Source organism: Zeugodacus cucurbitae, chromosome 6 (genome assembly GCF_028554725.1).
Source record: "Zeugodacus cucurbitae isolate PBARC_wt_2022May chromosome 6, idZeuCucr1.2, whole genome shotgun sequence".
NCBI lineage: Eukaryota > Metazoa > Arthropoda > Insecta > Diptera > Tephritidae > Zeugodacus > Zeugodacus cucurbitae.
This window is the reverse complement of record NC_071671.1, coordinates 63,946,797-63,970,436: the sequence shown is the minus strand read 5'-3', so window position 1 is coordinate 63,970,436 and position 23,640 is coordinate 63,946,797. Positions and strand designations below refer to the sequence as shown.

At 34.6% G+C, this 23,640-nt stretch overlaps 2 protein-coding genes across 2 annotated transcripts in view; one reads left to right on the top strand and one right to left on the bottom strand.

Moving 5' to 3' along the window:
* LOC105209339 (multiple C2 and transmembrane domain-containing protein) overlaps nt 1-23,394 on the bottom strand; it is a 30,451-nt gene extending 7,057 nt beyond the window's left edge. The window contains exons 1-5 of the mRNA XM_054233449.1: nt 23,118-23,394; nt 11,268-11,929; nt 10,653-10,761; nt 10,304-10,446; nt 6,637-6,828 (exon numbers count right to left, since the gene is read on the bottom strand). Coding sequence (XP_054089424.1) covers nt 6,637-6,828; nt 10,304-10,446; nt 10,653-10,761; nt 11,268-11,929; nt 23,118-23,160 — 1,149 coding nt within the window. The 5' untranslated portion in view covers nt 23,161-23,394. The remainder of the gene's footprint in view (nt 1-6,636; nt 6,829-10,303; nt 10,447-10,652; nt 10,762-11,267; nt 11,930-23,117) is intronic.
* Cyp12b2_0 (probable cytochrome P450 12b2, mitochondrial) lies at nt 1,455-5,338 on the top strand. Its single transcript, XM_011179703.3, has 6 exons — nt 1,455-1,757; nt 3,219-3,345; nt 3,401-3,647; nt 3,712-3,828; nt 3,977-4,406; nt 4,473-5,338. The coding sequence occupies exons 1-6, from the start codon at nt 1,659-1,661 to the stop codon at nt 5,049-5,051; spliced, it is 1,599 nt and encodes a 532-aa protein (XP_011178005.1). The 5' UTR covers nt 1,455-1,658; the 3' UTR covers nt 5,052-5,338.
* Nucleotides 23,395-23,640: the final 246 nt, after the last annotated feature.

Here is a 23,640-nt window from a genome sequence, read left to right as displayed (position 1 = left end):
TATCTCAGAAACTACTCGACCAATTTCAATGAAATTCGATTCATAATATTTCCCTGGCATTCCAATGATATGGTGTAAAAATAGGTCAAATCGGTTCACAACCACGCCTACTTTACAATCTATAAAGTAAACACTTCGTCGCAAAAAGACCTGTTTTCATGAATTTTTTAGAAAAAATTATTGGTGTAGGTTTATTTTACTTATTATTGCATGAAAGTACAACATTTGAAAGATAATTAAAAAAAAGTTTTATCGAAAAATAACGAGGAATAACGGATTTATCGTCGATCTCTGCAGGCACCTCGAAAAAATGTTGTTGTGCGGTGACCAGCCTACACCATCACTGGATCATCCGAAACCAAAAAATCAAAATGCTTTCTTTAGTTTATTAGTTTATCTTTCAATTGATGTCGAGTTTTTTTAATCTTTCAATTTTTGGTTCCATTTTCAAGGCAAAATGACGATTTTAGACGAAAAAATCGACCTATTTGTTATTGTAAAATTGTTAGTAATTTAATTTTTTGGAAAAACTCGACGTCATTCGAGAGTTATATATATGTATGTAGAATATTTGTTCAAAATTTCAAAACGATCGATGCAGTAGTTTTTTCTGTAGGCTGGTCACCGACTTTAAAAATGACATTTGGGAAAATCGATTCAAAGTTTTATACACTCAGCGCAGGTAGCTGGAGGTACCGTTAATCAACCTGCTTGTACTTCGTTAGTTTTTCTCCGAATGACCTAAAACTTTCACACAATATTCTTGAGATGTTGATGGTTCAGAAAAAAATAAATGAAAATGAAAAAAAATTGTCAAACCTTACCCCCCCTTAATATCACCAGTACGCTTCAGATGACAAACACCAGTTGTAGGAACCGAACTGGGCACCTTAGACTTACATACAAAATCATATATAGCTCATGTAAATAACCACCGAAATATATTAACAAGATTAATAAACCGTGTAAATGTGGGTTAGATAGTCTACATAAGGGAGCTTTTGATTTGAGCTTTTATAATAACACGGAAATTAGGTACACTTGTAATACAGGGTATGACAGTAGATAGAGTCGGAATAATTTTGAGATTTTTTATTTTAATTTCCCAGCATTACAGTGAAAACAAATGATGTAATGGTAATACCAATACTCATAAGGAAAAAAGGGCTATGTCGAAGAAACATTTTCTAATCAGATCATAAATTTAGATTTTTTTATTTAATTAATTTAAATTTTTAAATAATATTTTTTTATTATTTTTTTTTTTTAATTAATTGATGCATAATCAAACGATTTCAAAGCTCTCGCTAAAAACGTATGTCAAACTCTTTAACAACAACAATTTTAATGGGAAATACTAAGTTTTACTCCCCACCCTGTATTTGCTAGAGTGAAAGCTTTCAACTATTAATTGTTTTCTATTTGGTTTTGCTTTGCCAAAATTATATTTGCCGCTTAGTTTAGCTTTTCGCTTTGCCGGCAGCAAACACATTCTGTAAATAAATAAGTTTTAGCAGTCACAAATAGATTCACCTATATATTATTGTGCATAATTCTGTGATATAGAAAACAATTTTAATTTGTTTGTTTTTGTGTTCATATTTTTTTAAGTTTCGTTTTACATTTGCTACGAGTATTATTACAAATAATTAATAATAATGATATCAAAGTTTACACTTGGCCAGAAGGCGACAAAATGCGCATTGGATCAGCTGCTAGTGCGTCAGCTGTCAAATAGTTTGCCACGCGCCCAGCATGTAAGTGATAGTTTATGTGTTTAAAAAACTTTTAAGTTATTTATATTAATCAATTTTTGTTACCTTAGTTATAGTTTTATTTTTTTTTACATATTACCACTTTATATAAATTTTCTTTTTCAAGAGAGGAACATACAGTTGTCTCTGCTCTTTATTACCCATTTTCATCTCTGTCACACATAAACAAAATATATAGTTTGGCCTTCTAACATAATCATTTGTTTATGCTATTTTCCTTCATTTTCTATATTCGTTGTTATCTTAATCTCTTCTTTTGTCATATATAGATTATTTAAACAAAAACAACAATCACGCATCTTTCCAGGATTTATTAGCAGTAGTTATGAAAACATTCTTACTCATTCTAATTTAAAATTAAGGAAAAAAAATAAATTATAACAAAAAAATATGAAAACCTCTTCACTTTATTGTAAAAAATAGCTGTAAATATATTTTGTCACCTCACGATGACTTTCAAAAAATTCATAGCAATGTAGATTTGTAAACGGCTGATAAAGCTCAAATGATAATAACTACTACTCGGCAACGCAATTAAAAAAGTTTACAACCGCACAAAACTATAAAATCGTTTTCACAAAAACTCTAATTATAATGAAGTGAGATTAATTGATTTGTTTTCTTTGATCTTTCAGTTTTATCAAGCTTTTGATAGCGCGCAAAATTATTGCATGTGTACTTAGCTCTCATATCCGTAAATTGGAGGCTAACAAGTTCTGCTCTCCGCTCCACTCATTTTCTCTAACTAGAATTTTTTTTTATTACGAGTACTCAGCACCGTTTGTTTACAAACAACTTAAAGGTGTTTGAATACCCAGTAGGAAAACTGAAGTATATAGGCAGCTATGAAGTATTCTTTAAAATAAGCTATAGATAAATTGTGAAAGTGTTTTGAGAATAACATTTCTTGGTGCTTATCATGCCTGGAACTAAACTAGCAACTCTAAAGTCGATGCCTGCTCTTATATTACATCTCTTCTATTCTTACCTATAACTGATAGATCGAATGATCAATATAGATCGAAAATTCACAGATATTTTTGTCAACATATTTTGTTTCTTATATGTTTAAATTCTTGAAATTTGTTCAAAGTATACAAGGTATCTCAAGAAGAGAACATGGCGGTTGTATATGTATCTCTATTTTCTATGAAAGTTCGTAGGATCATAGCCGATTCTAAAAGAGCACCTGGTTTACGACTTTCATTATGTTCTTATTCTCACTACAATGCGTAATTTTTAACTTTCGCTTCGAGAAATTTGATAAGATATTCTGTGTATAGCTATATAACGGGAAACGAGATTTTGTGGAATCAATATATTTCATAATTTTCTTATATATATAATATATTATATACAAGTTTCGTCGATGAATTAAAAATCGATATATATTTTCAAAATCATTTATTACTATCCATTAACAATGTCTCCTAATAATTTAAGGTGGCCCTTGAGCACTTCGAACAAAAAGTAGAAACACGTGACGATCCCGAATGGGTGAATGCAAAAGATTACAAAGAAATTCCCGGACCTAGCACATTTCGCATGTTGAGAGATCAATTACCAGGAGGTAAAGAGTATAAATATTACAAATCAATTATATATATTAAATATATTGTACCTAGGACGCCTACATAAGACGAACATGCAAGTATTGGAAACATATTATCGTGAACGCTATGGTGATATTTTCCGTGTAAATGGAATTTTGGGTAAGCCCGACACTGTGTTCACCTTCAATCCAGCAGATTTTGAAACAGTTTATCGCAATGAAACCGTTTGGCCAGTACGATTGGGTTTAGAGAGTTTCGCACATTACCGGCTCAAGAAACGATCGGATGTTTTTCAAGGCGTTTCGGGTTTGGTTACGTCGTAAGTTGGACAAATAAAAATCTAGTGAATAAGAAATCCAAATTATTTATTTTTGTTACTCCAGACAAGGTAAAGCTTGGGGTGATATACGCAATAAAGTTAATCCCGTTATGATGAAGGTACAGAATATTAGACAGAACTTGCCAGCTGTTGATATTATTGCACAAGAGTTTTTGGAAAGGTGAGTTAGGGAGAATAAATTTTGCTTAACTACAGGGTTTAATTTGAGTACAAAGAGACTTCAACACATTGGTAGTCTCTCTGTAATATATGATCATACTGAGTCGCTCAAAAATTTTCGATTTCGAAACTTTTTCATTATCTTACAGACTGGACTCAAAATTGGACCACAGCAGTGGCAGATTGTCCACCGATTTCACCGAAGAAATTAAAATGTGGGCTTTCGAATCTGTTGCGGTTATAGCGCTTAACACACGCTTGGGGCTCTTGACGCGCGACAAACCAGATGCTAATGTAATGAAAATTGTCGACGGCATGAATGTGTTTTTCGAAAAGGCCTATACATACGATGTGTCACCATCATTTTGGAAGTACTTCGAAACAGCAGGCTTTAAAGAACTCATAAAAGCTTATGATAACGTAACGGAGGGTACTAAATTTTACATTGAACAGGCAATGGAGAAGTTCAAGAATGAACAAAATGCGGAAGCGCAAAGTGTGTTGGAGAAACTCTATCGCATAAATAAGAATGTGGCTGTGGTGATGGCCATAGACATGTTGATGGCTGGACTAGATACGGTATGTAATAAAAACAGAGATTACCACAAAATGTTAATGTATTTCTCTTTCACCGACATTTCATAGACCTCTGCCACAGTTATTTCGGTACTACACTTCCTTGGCCAGAACCCCGAAAAACAAGAAGAACTACGGAAAGAGCTCTTTAAGCTGCTGCCTGATCCAAATATGCCACTAACTGAGGAGAATACCAAAAATATGCCTTATTTGCGCGCTTGCATTAAGGAATCACTGCGTCTTAAACCAATTGCCAACGGTAATTTCCGTCTCTCCGGTCGCGATATTGTGCTCTCCGGTTATAAGGTGCCCCAAGGTGTCGGCGTTTATATGGCAACTATGGCACTTTGCAACAATGATACGTACTTCGAAAGAAGTAACGAATTCTTGCCCGAACGTTGGGTTAAAGCAGCAAAGGCCACCTGTCCAGTCTCACAAAAGCACAATCCATTCGTTTATCTGCCATTTGGCTTCGGTCCACGCACCTGTATTGGCAAGCGTCTTGCTGAGTTGGAGATGGAAACGCTCTTAGTGAGGTTGATACGCAATTATCATGTGACTTGGGAGGGTGAGAAGCCACTGGAATATGTTAATGACTTAATTTTGCGTCCCACTGGTGCTATGAAGTTCAAGTTTGAAAAGTTGTGAGCTTAATGTTAGAGAGAATATATGTCTATGTATATGTGTATATATGTTGTAGTAGTTGAAAGTTACAACTTGAAATTATATGGTATTGTTGGTGTTTAATATGTTATTAGCTTCACAAATATAATAAAACTGTAAATAATATTAATATTTAAAAAAAAGTAAGCTATTAATATTCTAAGTAAGGGTTTGAGTGTCTAGAAGTGACAAATGTAAAAGGTTATATTTTGATCAACAATATCCAAATTTTTTCATGGATTTTTCTCAGTTAGGTAAGTATAGAGACCGTACTACAATATGAGGAATAATCGATTTTTTCTCTTGTATGAACATATTATAACCTCGCATAAGTCGGATCGATCTCTCTTCGCATAGTTTTCCTTATTATCCAATACCCCGCTGAGTACTGCTGTGGAAGATAGGTCTGATATCCTATCGTCATATTATGCAAGTCAAGGGGTGTTCAAAAATATCGGGAATTTTCGTTCTTTTAAATAATACATATTCATCCGTTCGTTCATTATATTGTTATTGCCTTGAAAATATTCCCTATTCCTCATGGTTTCTTCATCCATAGGTTAGGAAAATGAATAACTTAATCCATAATATGATAGATAAGGGACTTCGTGGGATAGCTACACTACTCTAATGACGGATAATACGATCTGTTCCATTAGTATGGCTCAAAGTACGTAAAAACTGGAAATTCAATTCAATAAAATAATATATAAAACTATTTTTGTAATGAGACAACTCAGTACATCTAATGACCTCTCATTCAAATAATATTTATTGATGAGAAATATAAAAAAATATAGTAATAATGATGTACAGATTTCACTTCCATGACTAATTTTTTACAATATCAATTCGACGAAGTAGAATAAATTACTATTAACAACAAGCCCCAAAGGGTCTATAAATTTTATTGTGTCGGAAACCATATTCCCAAATCACTTCAAATTTTAGTGTATTTGTATTTGATTTCAAGTGAAATAAAAACTGCTAATAAATTAGTGTTAGGGGACAAAACAAAAATATAAATATTCTCAGCTAAGGTGAATTAAATTTATTTACGAGCAACCAATAAAAAATATGCAGAATTCATTTTAGCTTAAAGCAGTAATATGAAATATACCAGCATTCGTAAAAAATGTATGAATAACAAAGCACAAGTCAAACAACAGCAGCACTTCACGACACTTCCGCAGCAAACACATGATATTTTCCAAACTAACTGCTTATGCGTTCTGACAGCTCTGTTACTTCCTCATACCAATTTTACGCACTTTTCCGCTCAGCATATGCTATTCCCACACGTGAGTTAAAGAATACAACAATGAACAAAAACAGCGCAAAAGTGATAAATGACTAGCAGAGGTGTCACTCAGGTTGTCTGCGCTGAACTTGACTGGGGTGACTGGGGTGTACTTGTATCACCATTGAGTTTCCACAACACTGACTACACCGGCGCGGTGGCATAATGAAATCGTTCTCAAATATCACGCGTTTTGCGCTTTTATTGTTGTTATGTCCTCGCGCTCAAAGGCGACAAATTAAAATGCGAATTTAATTGCTGTTAACTCACCATTTCCTTGTCCTCTTGACTGCGCGGCCAAAGTGTTAGATTTACAAGTATTTCACCCATTTGCCGCTCCGGATGGTTGATATCATGCAATGGCAGGCAGAGATCCTCCGCTTTACCCAGCTCCAGTGCCGTCAAATCGATTTGTGCGGAACCCATGAAATCATCCTGCAGTCCCCAGTCATAATCGAATACCTGTGGGGAATTTTGTACGGTTTAATTAAATTCATAATCACTCGTTTTGCATTAATTAACAATAATAATGCTGTAGACGATTGGAAATCTGAGACTTTGTTGGATTTTCTTGATATTAATAAATAAATGAAAGACAAAAGTGAAGTGTAAAGTATCTATGGTAATTAATTAAAATGCCGTTTATAATATATTATATATTTTACTAAGAAATGTTGAAAATGTGTAAAATAAGGTCTGACAGAAGAAAGAAGAACATGAAGTTGTTGCAAGTATTTTATATTCTAAAGATATCAAAGGAATCATCAGTAGTCCCAGAGGACAGCAAGCGATAAATAAAAACATTGAAAGACGCAAGACACTATCGTTTATATTTTTAGAGGCTCATTGAGTAATATTATCGATTATAAATATAAAAGAATCTTGACAAAATAAAAATCTACTGTTGTATTGGAATGTTTGAAGAATGAAATCCCATATAAGTAGATGATGAACTGATTCAACATCGTTATATCCACTGTATTCTGCGGATCTCCGGTGACTTTTTTCGGGTCTCAGACTTGAAGAGAATACTGAGAGAAAGGAAATAATTTAACTACAATGAAGAGCAAACGACAAATAGTGTCGAAAAATGAACGGGAAGACTCTTTGAGAGCTTCATAATGGAATTTCTTTAGAGACTTAGTAGTCTAAGTAAGAGGTCCTCTCAACTGCTTTCTCTGGACAAGATCCATCTTAGCGCGATCTGGACATTGTCCAATGGGTCCCCATGCGTTGAGACTTGGAATCGTGACAGATGCAAGTTGCCAAAGCTGTATGGAGGAAGGCGAGGTGGCCCTTTTTCGGCGTTCTTTCCAAGCGTTTTCCTGAATCTTAGGATCTTTGACCCATAGGGAGTTTTACTGGTATCACAATTGACAGCGCTCTAAGCTGTCTAAGTGAGATCTTCTGTGTTTTTGCAGAGATCTGCCTACAAACCTAACCTAACCTAGTAGTCTAAGTAGGTAAGTCATCCACTATTGTCAGACGACGAATCAAGGCTTTTAGTAGGCCTATTGTGAAACCACTGGGACTAGAACTTCCTCATACTATCAATTCCTTTCTCTGAATCACTCTGTGGAAAATATATTGAAGTCTTCCACAGTGGACTCATCTATTTTTAGTATCTGCCCCGAAATTTTTTGTTTTCTTATTTTGCGTAATTTACTCATCAATTTAACGAGACGAATATACAAAATCACTTCGCGGAAAATATTTGCCAAACAGTTTTTTTATTGAATTTCGGCTGAAGCATTAGCGCCATTTCGGCACATCCGTTACTCATTCCATTTATATTTCAAATCCCATGAAAATGCTTGATTCGCCTGTTAACTAACGGCATATTTATTGTTTATTTACCGGCGGCAAATATATAGATAGATATTTATAGGTTCATTTTTGGCTTCTCAGCACGCTGTACTCTTATTTGCACTCTTGCTGTAGACGCATACATATACCTATACAATGCTGCTTTTTGAATGAGTGGAATTTGGCAATTGTTGAAGACAAGTGTTTGCACAAGCAAAGTTTTAAATGTCGGCATCAATAAATTGCAGACTAAATATCAAATATTGACACCGAACAGTGGATATTAAGTTGTTATTGGAGACATAATAATTTTTTTCAAGCAAAGTCGGTATTTGATAATGTATATCTACTTACTTAGTATTAAGCCAAATGGGTGGTGCCATTGAAATATTTATTATTTTAAATTAAATATTACAAGTACTGCAGAGTTATTAATTATTTGCACTTGTATTAAAATTTGATAAATACTAATTGAACAGTTTCACGGCATCGCAAACGAAAAGCGCAGAGGGAATATGCTTTAATCCCCAATTGATTTTCAATAAAAATATACATTTAAGTGGTTTACTTAAATATTTTATATGTGTGCATAAATATACTCGAGTGTAATCTGTGTGTGTATCTACATATGAATATGTTTTATTTACGGGTGTTAAAATTACGAAAACGCACATTTGCATACACGCTGGCAATAAAAGTCATGTGTGAACATGATAAACATGACTTTTAGTCACAAAGTTTTTGCACATCAAACATTTATGTATTATAAAACTCATCCATACATACTTAAATGTACATATATCAGCGTGTTCATGGCATGTCATCGAATAAGCATAAAGAAGTTTTTACCTGTGGCCTTACGTTCCACGAAGTTACATGCATGAGTAATTGATGGAAAATAAACTGTAGCCTCAGGTGAGGTTAAGCTCTGACTATAGTGACACCTACTTACATATGTGCGTACAATGAATAGTGGGTGAAATTTATTGGTGGATTGCATTATTTATTTATTTTTGAAAGTATTTACATAAAATCCAATGAGAATTTATAAAGAGATTGAATTTGTTTGTGGAAAATAAAATATTTAGTTCACTTGTCCATAAGTCTATTTATCCCAAATATATACTAAGGATTGGGGGAATTACTATATATTCGGTATATATGGTCTAGAGGATGATATGGTTCGATTATATTCCTTTTGTAAAAGTCTGTATTCTTATGAGATATTTTCACCCCAAACCTATCCCACAGTTTAGGAAGAGTAATAGAGATTTAGTAGGTTCAGTTTTATCGAGTTAGGAATAAAAATCAGTTCGATAATGCTCAAACTCTTAATCTGTATATTTTCGCTTCAAAACCTCAATTTACAGCTTTAAAGGATTCAATCCGAATATCTTTTAATGCACATATTGAAGCTGATTTAGAAGACCTAGCTATGGTAACTTCGGAACCTCGATATTTTTTAAACACTTGAAGGACTGCAGGTCTTTCATTCATGGCAGGTTTCAGTTCCAGACTTTGGTTAAGTTTTTTTGGCAATTTTGGAGACAAGGTTTTTAATTTTTTTCTTTCTTCCGATCAAAATGTAACAAAAATTCATGACGACGTTTAGTAAGTGGACAATTTATTTAGACTGAAAGTTTTGATTGGAATTCTGAAAAGATCTTTATGGTTTCTTAGTGAACAGAATTGAATCTCAGAACTTTTAGTAAAGAAGGTTTTGTTTTCATAAAAAAATGGGTAAATTTTTCAGTATTCTAGTATTCTATTAGTATAAAATATTCTTGGCGTTCTTCTCGCATTCCTTGGTAGAACAAAAGGGATTAAATTCAGAAAATAAAACATGACGCATGGAAATCCTAAAGGTTTTGTTAAATATATATTAAAATGTATTTTAACTAATTTTAAAGTTAAATGAAAAATATTATAATACAATTTTTTTTTCTCTGAAAATTTAAAAATTTTCACTGAGAATATGTTGCAGCTCATCCTCCTTTATGAGTATGAAGTTGAAGGTTATTTCATGAAAGCAAATCCCTTTAGTGAAGCTGATTAAAAATTCATTACATTACTTCCACTTTCATCATATCCATACCGGCACCGCGAAAACTCAAAATATGCGTTTACTCACCTTAACATTAATGGGCAGAAAGGGATCTTCGATGGGCACAATGAACACTTCGTCCCACACCGGATTCAGGTCTCGATGAATTGTGCGTGATTTGTGCAGCAGACGACCGCCAACTTTGAATTTTACATAAGGATCACTTAGACCTGCATAACGGCACAAAGAACAAAGGTAAAGAGAAAGAGGAAGAGGAAGAAAGCATAAAAATGAGTGAAATTAGATTTGGGTTGCAGCGGAGCGTGGCAATAAAGCGCTTACACGAATAATACCGCAAATAAATTGGATAACTTAAAAAATATTGTCGACAACCCTACAACAATAACAACACAAATAAATTAAGAGTGCTACTCACCATTTTTATCCATGGCCATCAAATCGCTGCCGCTCTTCAGATGTACGCGTAGCTGAAAGAAGACGTACTGTCGTAATTGTGCTTCCTTTTTGCGGCGCAACTCTTCCGCCTGACAAATGAGAATGTTAGTATTTTACATACGAAATTAGTAAAGGAGCACAAAATGCTAGCGAAAGTTACAAATGAAATTAGTTTAGCTTAAGTAGTGAAAATCAGTCGAGAAGAAAACAGATAAAACTGTGAGTGTCGCATGAATGCAGAGCAGATTAAACGTGAGTTAGTGCCAGCTGCATAGCGGAGGCAAAGCTTTAAATGAAAGGATGAATGTTGCGAGGAAATCGTGGGAGTGGATGCTAATGGCTTAATGTGAGTGAGAGAGAGAGGAGTTGAATAAGTTGTTTTAATTAAATGCGAAAAGGAAAAGTTATTTAGATCAGCGTTGCATGAAAGTAAATTAAAGTTTCTGGAATTCGATGATAAAAATAAAAGCATTTTTGCGTGCACTTCTTAGCGCTCTCTCGATAGTGAATCAATAATAACTCGGAATAGAAAAGTTCGTCGGGTAACGGTTTCATTTCAAACTTTCTTCTCCTACTTTTTCCCCAACCAACTCACCTGCAGCACTTCGATTTGCTTCGACGACACATAACCCTCCATCGGCGCACCACTGTTACCGACCGCACTGCCATTACCGCTACCATTTTCCGGATGCTCTTCGATTCGTCCCTCCATAGAGCCACCGAAACGGTGTATCATTTGCGCCATTCTCGCGGAAGCACTAAACTCTTTCGCCAACGGTGAACCACCTATCGTTGTAGCACGATGTCGTGGACTTTGTGTAACCGAACTACTCTCGGAACTATAATCGGCTGCATAGTCAGTGCTCTCTTCGAGAAAGTCACTCGGCGACTTGCGACCCGAACGATCCTTACTTTTCGCACGATTCCAACGATGTTTCAGCGTATTGAAGAAACCATGCGTCTTTTGGAAGACACTACCCGAACCACTGTGTGCCGATCCTGCGCCACCAACACCACTATGCGTTGTAGCGGCACTTTTGGCACGTTTCGGCGATGTACGTGGCGAATCACGTTCACTATGGCAGTCGTGTCCATTCAATTCCGATGCGGATTTACTTAAATGACGGCCCAGGCGTTGCGTGAGCTGCGGTGAGCCATGTGGTGTGGCACCTTGTGATGCTTGACCGCCGTTATTGCTGTAGTGTTGTGTATATTGGCCGCTGACGCTCGGTAAGTCTTCGCTGTAGTGGATACGCGCTGTAAGTAAAAGTGGGGAGAAGAAACATCGTAAGTAGGTTATCGCAAAGTGTACATAAGTTGAAAGGATTTAGTTTTATTGTATGCAAGGTATACTTCCGCGTTGTTGCTGCCTCTTGAACAGGCGTCTGTTTTGTCAGCAATGGTAATAAATTCGTAAGGGATTTTGTGGTATTCCTGCAATCAATGCGGGAAATCTCAGCGCAAAAGAAATATAGCGTATAAAGAGAGACAGGTAAGCTGATAAACTGTTGGCATATGGTTTAGTATTAAATAAATAATCCAAAATGAGGTTGTATTTAAATGCCTTTTACTATTAAAACTTTTAGAAGAATTTAGATCAATTTAGACTTCAATTTATTTGTAAGAAAGTTAGAAAGGAGTTTTTTTTTCCAAAATTGGTTTTATGAACATATATGGTCTGGTTGATAATAAAAATTTTAGGTTCCTAATGTAGAACTCCTCACTAGTAGACTTTGAATGAAACTTTTCGTCACGCCTTTCCGCGTTCTCTAAATGAAATCGACGCGGATCTGAAGTATATCCAGCTTTAAAACTCAATTGATTACTTCACTGTATCTTCTCAGTGTTTCAAGAACTCTTTGTTCTATTTATAAAAGTAATTAATGGAAGGAATCATGGGAATATATATAGAGGAATCTTAACACTAAGTGAGAAGGACGTATCATTGGGACGTCTTGTTCTACAGCAGTAACTGGATGCCAGTGTAATACAGACCACCTTTTCACTTCATAATAACTTAATTAAAGTTATACACTTCAGATGACAAACTCAACTTAAACTACTACAGTTCTGCTAAAATAAAAGTCAAAGGTCTTCCTTAAAGATAAAAATATACACAAAGGTATCTTGCATGCTTTACATCCCAACAACACTACCTCTCCTGCTTTACGAGCCTATCAAACAAAAGCAAGAGCAAAGCAACAATCTTCCACTTGCGCGTACTTGTATGCCTTTTCAATTGAGTGTTTTTGATATTCGAGTGCACTTAGCCAGCCTACGTGTACAACTGCAGTGGTGCTAAATTTTTATTATTATTGTAAGAATGTGCTTTTATATACAGTATATACATGTTCTTCTCATACATAGGGGCATACAAATTCCATTCATTGCGCCGAAAAAGCACAAAGCAGTCATTGCTTATACATTCTTAGGCCCCTTGATGCTTTTAAAAATTCATATGCAGGAATTTCATTCATATCCACTAGGCCTTGCTTTGACTGTCTACTCTGAATAGCAGAAGAGCAGATTAGCTTTAGGTGTTTGTGAGTTTTTTTTTTCATTTTTTTCTACGTGACTGCTAAGGTGTGTACTCTTGAGGAAATAGTGACATGTACTCTATACAATTATGGCCTTATGTAGCATACTGATATGTTTCCATGTACATACATACTACATCATGGGTGCTCTTGGATACTTAAGAGAGTGATGCAAAATTTATTAGTATTTTTAATTATTCCATAATTTTGTTCCCACATTGTACAAAATAATTAAATCCAAAATAATTTTTTTTACTTAATAGTTTTTTTACTTAAAGCCAATATATAATACAAATTTTTTCATGGCAACAAACTAGTTGAAAATCGTTGTAGTAGTTCTCCAGTTAACCTTACTTTATTTACAGACTGCACTGTTAGAGAATCGCAGCGTTGGCACTCATTCTTTGAGTTGGCTCTTCGCCAAATTATATTTTCGTGACACCTGAGCTCTTTTGCTTAACGAATCGCTTAGGTGTAATGAGCACAGACTGCATTTTAAAGAGTTATTATGTAAATGAATTAATTTAGGTTCTACTACTGCAGTTCATATTTTTTTTCATATATTTCTTTATTTATTGAATCTGCTCTTTAGAGCCTAACAATAAGTTATAAAATCTTTATTCTAATTAAAACTAGACAAGCTCAACCAATTGATTGAGTTGTTTTGGTGAAACGTTGCTCCTCAGTGTGCTGGCATATCTCTTCTTTTTAGACGTGATTGATTACAAGAATGTAATAAAGCATTTGCCAATGGGTTTGGGTGATCTCGGAGTTTGGATAAATATTTATTTCTGCTGTTCTCTACTTCTTTCTTTACCATGAGAATACCAAGATCTTTATGGATATTCTCATTACGCATATACCATGGTGAGCACGTGATTGTTCTAAGCATTTTTGATTGGAATCTCTGAATTAAATCGATATTGGTTGCACAGGTCGTACCCCACAGTTGGATGCCGTTTTCTCCACGTCAGCCTTCTATCCAAGTGAATACCAAGATATGTTACTTCAGTCGCTTGGGGTAATAAAATATTGTTCATTTTAACTGCCGGGCACGTTTTTGGTCTTAGAGAAAATGTAACATGCTTGCACTTTTGTTCTTTTACATTTATACGCCAGTTTGCTAGCCATTCTTCGACAAAAATCAAATGCCCTCCTAATACTTTTGAAGCTATAATTTGGCATTTGTTTCGGCTCACTAAAGCTGTGTCATCCGCAAAAGTTGATGTCAAAATATTATTAGCTCTTGGAAGGTCTGCTGTATATATTATGTATAGAGTTGGCCCTAAAACACTGCCCTGAGGTACACCAGCTCTTATTGGTCGTTCTTCAGATATGAAGTCTCCTACTTTGACAGTAAACTTTCTATTTTTTAAATAAGACTGCAAGGTTTTATGCATTTCGAGAGGTAAGCTTTTTTTAATCTTATATAAAAGCCCGTCATGCCACACTTTATCGAACGCCTGAGCCACATCTAGAAATATAGCAGAACAGTACTCTCTATACCCGAACGCCCTTCTGATTTCGTTAGTAATTCTATTTACTTGTTCTACAGTGCCATGTTTTGCACGAAACTCGCGTTGGTGCGTTGGTATTACATTATTTTCATGGAGGAAAGGAGACATCTTTGATAGTAACACTTTTTCAAATATTTTAGAAAGACAGGGTAGAAGACTGATTGGTCTGTATGAAGACGGCTGTGTCAAGTCTTTACCTGGTTTCTCTATCATGATGATCTGCGACATATTAACAATCAAATTTATTCTTTCAGCAAAGCAACTATGTCTAGACTTATAAAGCCTCATAACAATAAGCAAACCGTATATTTCCTACATAAAAACTAATAAATTATCCACACACTATCTCCAGACATACTACCTAACCTCAACTTGAGCTACTGAAGCACAAAATTAGCTTTAGAAGAAATGAAAATAAACAAATATTATGACAGAAAATTACGCCAATAATAATGCAGACAAATTAAATTGACATATTTATTAGCCAGAATAATATCAAGAGAGCAAAGTTGACAAGGTCAAGGCGGAGAGTGTAGTAATGGTTGACACAAACAAAATTTGTTTACGCAAAACGTTCTCAATATATTCACGGTCGCCGGTGAAGGAAAGGTTAAAGTTTCGTTTGAGACGCCTGATATAGAGGCCTCTTATATTTCTTATTATACTTTAAAATAGCAAATTATGTTAATTGCTCTTGTTGAGCTTGGTTGCGCTCATTAATTACCTGGATGAATTTTGTTCGGTCTGCAGCAAGCACAAAGCGCCGCTGGGCATTTGAAGCTTTTCTTGTACCTTTTGTTTGGTATGCCGTCTGCCATAAAAAATGTATTGTATAGCAATATTATATGTAATAGCACACAGTGTTGTTGTTATAATTGTTTGGCGCAGTTATTGTTGTCAATAAAAGTTTTTGACTTTATTATTTCGCTTCATTGTTGTTCGATTTGGTTATTCAATTAACGGAAAAGTTTATTTGTTTGCGCCAGCAATACTCTATTGTGTTGCATACGAAATGTCAAAGTTTGCCTATAAATTTTCAAATTCCATTTTATACGAGTACAGAAGAGTGCGTCATGGGTCATGTGATATATATCTGTATGTTTGTATACGAATAAGCAAGCGCGTGTGCGTTGTTCCTTGCATAACACAATTTATTATTTGTTGGTTTATGCACTAGTAAATTGCACTTATCCGCATAATTTACAATCCTCGAAAATATATACACTTTGTAGTTGTTTTTGTTACATTTATTTATGTTATATAGTATGTGTGCTCCCTTTGGAGTTATGCGTTGCTCTGCTGTGCATTTACTATGCACTTATTTCCAGTTGCATTGTTGTGTTGGGTATATAAATTTAATTTAGATAATTTTATTTCACAGCACACTTGTTTTTATTAATGTTTATTTGAAATTTTCTACAGTGCGCAGGAGCTATTCACTGAAGTACAGAAATTATCACGCATACGCCATGGTGTCACAGAAAATAATACTAGAAATCTCATGCAGTTTCAATTATTTATTTTTCTGCCATTTGTTGAAGTTAAATAATAAATATATAAATTCATTAGAGGAAACAGATCTGTTATTTCTTTACGAAAAACTGGTGAAGAATATTTTTGTACGAATTTTATGGATTTTCTGGGAAAAACCTTTAAGAAAAACTTCATATTTTTCATAAACGTTTTTGGAATAGTTTGAGAGGGTGATCTATTACAAAATATATAGAAAATTCTCATATAAATTCACGTAGTATTCTATAGAATTTTTTTTAGAAAAATCCGTATGTCTGCTTCTTTATACTGAGGGAGAGGAGCTATCTCGATATCAGTATCTCTCACGATTTTATAAAATGAAAAAATATTTTTGATGAAAACAGATATAAGCCTACCAAGCATCAGTAATTCACTAATGAGAAATTGTTCTCTCGTAATAATAAAAAATAGCAACAAATGATTTTTCTACATAAAAAATAACGAGAAAACCAACGTCAGAATCCAAAATATAATTCGAATATGGTATAGGAAATTATTACTAAAAAATGCTTCAAACGTAGAAGAATATAATTTGGGCTAATGTTGATGATACGTAACAATTTTTCAGAATTACTGTTTCATATCACGCATTTAACTCACATATTAAAAAAAATTGGATATTTTTTTTTTGTTTATAATTTTATTTTATTTAATTTTATTTTATTTTATTTTATTTTATTTTATTTTATTTTATTTTATTTTATTTTATTTTATTTTATTTTATTTTATTTTATTTTATTTTATTTTATTTTATTTTATTTTATTTTATTTTATTTTATTTTATTATATACAATATTTATATTTACTTATACTTCTTATTTGTTCACTCGGCTTTAAAAGATTTTTTTATTTTATCCACTTTACAACGGCATCGACAAAAAATATTACTCATACGCACTGCCCGTCACATAACTAGAGCCCAATACGTAAACATTTCAAGAACAATTTTAAAAGTAAACACTTTGTAAAAGCTGAATTTGTCACTTTTGAATCTTCGCACCAAGTTGTCACACACAAAATAGTTTTCCAGCGAATAAAGTCACAAATTGTCAGAGGTGAAACCCATTGCAAGTTAATGTGTACGCATTAGCGCGCTAAGATTTGGATGCGTGCAACGCAACGCACGCAGTGTTGCAAACTATTTTGAACCGGTTGTGTGCAGAGCGCCTAAAAGACTGCTAACCGTGTGAACACAAAAGTGACGTGATGAGACGACAGCTGCGATGCCGACGATGCTTACGACGCGACAGTAAAGTCAACGACAACGATGGCGAGCAAAGTGACAGTGACAGCCACAGCCATAGCATCAGGGGGCGCCCGCGCATGCTGTCATCGGTATGTGACATTGGACACCCGCTGCGCTTCAAAATAAACGCCTCTCCTGACTGTCTGACAGCGTTTGCATGTTATCTGATGTGTACTATGCTGCGCTGAACAGCACTCGCGTGCCCACAATAATTTGTAAATATTTTTATTGCAGATGTGCTCATACGAACTCATGCACCAACAACAACAAATAAGCGTGTAGCATATCCCCAGGCGCTGTATATAAACGTGTACGTACATTTGTATGTAGGTGGGGTGTGTGGGTAGTTGCCAGTGAGTGTTGGTGTTGTGGAAATTAGTTCGAGTGGCACATACCACAAATGCAACACCCACACCAGGAGATACATACAAATATAAATATACACACATATATGTATATATCCGTATGTTTGAAATACGCCACAGTCCTTAACACAAAGGAAGCTGCTGCTGCTGCTCATAATGCTGTTCGCGGCTACAGCTACTGACTGTTGTTGTTACTGTGGGTTGCTTTGATTACATGTTCTGACTTGTATTCGTTATGCTTGTAGTTGTTTGGTGAGTGCATTCACCGTTGACTAGGTGAACCAATTTTGAAAACTGTTTATGCGCTGCCTTCTCACGTACGTCTTGTTACACATATACAAGCAGGTGCCTATATGCGCAAAAGTGTGCTAAGTGCATACAAATCATGTACTTACAGCCGCGCTTGCTTGAGTGGAAAAATGTTACCGGATGTGAGAAATTTTTACGCCAACTGTTATACAATTTTCACTGTTCAAATTTGAAAGGAACTGGTTTGATGTGAGCGTGGGTGTGGAAAGACATAAATTCATATTTATGACATATATATCTATGGTATGGAAGAAACCCTGTAGGAAAATTATTTAGTTATTCTAATATACTCCTTCTCTCTTTTCGTCCTTCAATATCTTACTCTATATTCAGTATATGGCTTCCAAACTGCTTACCAAACTATTTTAGAATGAACCTTGACCTTAAAAATTTTTCTGTAAAATACTTGAATTTTATTCCCATTTCATTACATGGTGCCAACTACCGCAATTTTACTGTGGTGGTCTTCCACCATTCCTCCAAGCCAAATGTCAAAAGCCTAAAATCTAACCGCAAAAGCCACATGGAATTCTTATATATACAGATGGGTACGTATATATTTTCCACTGATTCTCTCAATTATTATTATGCAGATATTTAACATTTATGTAAGCTTACATAAGCGTTCACGCACACTTATAGTACCAAAGTGTGAAAGTATATAAATAGTTCATGTCAAAATGAAAATGGGACAGTTTGAATTGCAGCAGGTGTTGTTTGTTTATTGTTTGTTTTCACTCTGCTCAGAGCAAAAGTGCTAGACACTTTCTCACCACCTGTTTAGTTCAGAATTCTATGTATAAAATACGAATAGGTGAGCATGTTCGTGGTCAGAGCACGGCAAGTTTATTATCTAAACATAAACTTTTCGCTTTTTTCGAAGTGTTTTTAATATATACAGACTCATTTACATGTGCAATATATACATATTTGAATATTTTGGAGGCTAAACAAAACTGGAACATATTGTAGAGACAGCTGTTTTTCGATTTTCTGCGAAAAATTTTTAATATAAACATTTAATACATATAGTCGAAACTAGCGTTGAATTTTTTTGGCTTTATTATTCAAAAATTCTATTAAAAAAGTACTTTTTGGCTCAATGATGAATTTAAGTTAAACCGTTAAATATTTACACAAATTGAAAATTAATCAATTCGATATTATTATATTATTTATATTATTAGACAATAGTATCTAAATTTTGACGTACAGAAATTTCGATTTTTTATTTAATTATATTCTCATGATTCATTAACAGTATATCATTTATGAACTTTCGGTAGTAACAAATATCCTTTGATGAACTTTTATAAAAAAAAGTAAGGAAGGGCTAAGTTCGGGTGTAACCGAACATTTTATACTCTCTGCAATTTATTTATTTAACTTTATTTATGTTTTATAATACACAATTTGACCCACATATTCGTCATATATATTGTATAAAGTCCATTGAAAGTTGGAAACCATAATATTAGGTTAGAAGCACCGAGGTCCTCGTGTTCGATATATGGGCTGCCACACTATAAACATAGTATTTGTGCAAAGTTCAGCACCGATATCTTCACTTACTGTGAAGCTTACTTTATATATTGTAAAGTAAACGATTCAGATCGTCTTCAAAGTTCTGGTATATAGGAAGTAGGCGTGGTTGTGAAGCGATTTGGCCTATTTTCACAATATATCATTGGGATGTAAGGAAACTATTACAAACCAAGTTTCATTGAAATCGGTCGAGTAGTTCCTGAGATATGGTTTTTGACCCATAAGTGGGCGACGCCACGCCCATTTTCCATTTTGTAAAAAAATCTGAGTGCAGCTTCCATCTGCTATTTCTTATGTGAAATTTAGTGTTTCTAACGTTTTTCGTTAGTGAGTTAACCCACTTTTAGTAATTTTCAACCTAACCTTTGTATGGGAGGTGGACGTGGTTATTATCCGATTTCTTTCATTTTTGGACTGTATTAAGAAGTGGCTAAAAAAACGACTACAAAAAGTTTGGTTTATATAGCTCTATTGGTTTACGAGATATATAAAAAAAATCTATTTGGGGGCGGGCCACACCCACCTCCCCGAAAAAATTACTTCCAGATATGCCCCTTCATAGTGCGATCCTTCATACCAAATTTTATTTCCATAGCTTTATTTATGGCTTAGTTATGGCACTTTATGTGTTTTCGGTTTTCGCCATTTTGTGGGCGTGGCAGTGGACCGATTTTACACTTTTCTCTTAATTTACGGAGAACAGAATTGACAGTTTTTGATAATTATTTCTAATATATTGAAACCACTTGTGTGTCTAAATTATATTATTGTCAGTTTTTCGTCGTTAAATTTGACACTATGAAAACTAGGCTTTATATAAATTATCAAATATACACAACGCCAAATATACACACACTGAGGCGTTAATTTGCATCCTTACTGTACATACAGCACAAAATATCAAGTGGCTAAATATGAAAAGTAGTTTCATTATTGCACTTGCTTATCATAATAAAATATTTATGTGTTGCTTAATGTCATTTAGGCTTGGCTCGGCATGCCATAGACAGGTAATAATTGTCTGTCATACTGAATATGAAAGTAGTGGCATATCAGCCAGCAAATTACGCGCTTAAGTCACAATGAGGTTGTCATTTATGGCTATCCAGTGCGCTTGCATTTACTAACAACACGTCATATACAGTAATGGCCTGGACAACAGTACGCACACCTGGATGAGAACACGAAAGCACTTTGCCAAATTAACTGCGACAAATTTTAATTAACTGTAGAAGTACCGTCACATCACTTTTATAAGCGACAACACTCAATTGCGTGAGGCGCGTCGACGAGGAAAGAGAAACAAAATTATGCGTGTACTTGTATGGGTCTCAAACTTAATTTAATTTTCTTGAAAATTCTATCATCTTTTTAGCAAAATACCAAAAAAACAAGAAACGAAGACCTAAAAAAAACTAAAACAAAATGCTTTGAAGGGAACACCAATACTTTTTGTTGTTATTTTTATATACCATCCACTTCATTTGCCTGTACGTTACATACGCACGTAAGCATTAATGTAGTACTTACGCTGATAACATGCGATTACCCTTCTGTTTCCGCTTTTTCAATGCTCTGTTATCTTTCCGGCAAATTACCGACAATTCTATACAACTCCTCCACCCACACATACACTCACATTAATAGTTAATGCCAGCACATTGGGACTTTTGTATACTCAGCTGCTGCTTGGCTTGTGTTATTTGTTATCCAATGCCAATGCATGTCAAAGGCGAAACGAGAGCAGCAAGTTCCGCACACATAACCACATGTGCATTCATTTGGGTTATTACCATTTATAGTGTATGCATATTTGAATGCTCGTAATTTGGTATGTGTTTATGCATTTTTAGCGTGGCAACGCACTGCTTTGGGAGAAATTTGACGCAAATTGTTATTTTTTGTGTTTTTGTTATCCTTTTTGTCGTACGCATTACGGCTCTCCTGTTGTGTGCTGTGAATATGAAAGTGCTTTCACCGCGTATAAAGGGTGTTGTTGTGGCAAATTATAGTAGCCAGGAAGACTCGCTTCGAACAGCTGCCTCAAGCAAAAGAGTTTAAAAATATCTAACCTCATTTTCGTGTATTTCCTTATGAAAACATTTGTTGGTACATTTGTTTTGGTGGTAATATTTTAATGCAAGGAAAGCAAAGGACTTCGAACAGCCTTACGGTGTCTGATAATTCTCTCATCTGTATGAATATGTTACTATATACGTTTTGGAATACCGAATATATTATTGGTTGATTAAAATCTTAGCTAATCCTCAGCCAAATTTAATCGATTTTCTTATTTGAGGCCTCTCAATCCAGCCTACTAGCTATCATCACATTCATATATCCATCAGATTTAAAGCATTATCATTTATCATACATATAAAAAATTGTAGTCTTTATGACAACTAAATTTACTATAATCGCCAAAGTGACATACCTTTGTTGTACCAGACTTTTTTGATCTTAGACGCTTCTATTTGGTATGTATATCGAGTTTCAAGGTTATACAAAATTTCCCCTTTTATTACTAGATATAGAGTGGGCAAACCTTGAATAAGGCGCGGTCATCAACTGGGTGCTGTTTTGTGAACGTTAAATGGTTAAAGGATCCACCTATAGAGGGAGTGGTGTTCGTTCCATCGTGTGATGTGGTCGGTTAAAGTGTAAATACTACTACAATGAAATCGGAAAAGACTAAAACTAGACATCAGCAGCAGCCAAAAGATATAATGTGGGTTACATGGTTAAAATCAGTGGCAATATGAAGGGACTAAGAGTCTGATTTTTTGATAGGAAGAGACTCAGTATATCAATGTTCTGTTATTCACACTTATGAATGGGAACAGAAGACAAAGCGAGCTTTGTTCAATACGGGTCAGAGGCCACTTGTTGCCCATCCAAAATCTTTTATTCAATAGCTCGGATAACGTAAATCTAACATTAAGAGAAATTTGACGAATATTTAGTAGACCTTGTGAGGGGACCCATGTTCCATCTAGGAAAATATAAATATTTAAGGTACCATAGATCTTCGATGTAAGACAAGAAACATTTTTGGACCCGTCGGAACTGTATGCTATAGAAATATTTCTTCCAACTAGTCACATTTTGAATAGCTTCATAAAATTGCCATAAAAGCGATTTCAGAGCGAACTTTTAGTATACACCGCCTGAACTTTCGAAGAGCAAGCAATTGAGTTTTCTTAACATTCTATTTCTACATATATACAAGCAGTTTGCATATTCTATTCTAAGCACTTCCATACAAAGTGAAATTTCCACATTCCGCAGAATGCAAATAAACGGAAATAAAGGCAGCAACAAAGCGGAAGTTGACAGTTAATACAAGAAGAAGCGAAAAATGAAGTGACAACCAATTTGGCCACAAAAACTCACCTGTTGAGGAAGTCGGCGTTGCAAATTGCTCCGACGATGACATTTTGACGTTGGCGATAACACGGACGACACTTACTATTTAGGAGGACGTAAGCAAGTGCAATAATGTGATGGCTGCCAAACGGAGTTGTTGTTGTGAAGACTACTGTTAACTGTAATTTTGAATGCACTTTGCTTACGTTGATACTGTGTTGTCTGACGTTTTGTGACTTGTTGCTGTTTCGTTTGTGCACACACTTTTTGTTATTGCTGCTTAAACGCTAACTTAGTATTTACCGTTATTTTTTATGTTTTACAGTTGTCTTTTTATTCTATTTTAACCACCGAAACTAAGTTCTATTAATGCCGTGGTGTTTTTTATTTTTTTCTTAATTTTTTTTTACTCTTTTCTACATTTCTATTTAGTCGCAATTATCTATTTTGAGTTTCACCAAAACTTGTATTAAAAATAGCTACTATTCAATAAACTATTATGCACTTGAACCTAGTTTATCATTAATTGAACATGTTGCATGCCACTTTA

Coding starts and splice junctions, on each gene's coding strand:
- Cyp12b2_0 (XM_011179703.3), top strand. CDS start 1,659: ATGATATCAAAGTTTACACTTGGCCAGAAGGCGACAAAATGCGCATTG. Junction 3,648..3,711: donor GTTTCGGGTTTGGTTACGTC/GTAAGTTGGACA, acceptor TTGTTACTCCAG/ACAAGGTAAAGCTTGGGGTG. Junction 3,829..3,976: donor GCACAAGAGTTTTTGGAAAG/GTGAGTTAGGGA, acceptor ATTATCTTACAG/ACTGGACTCAAAATTGGACC.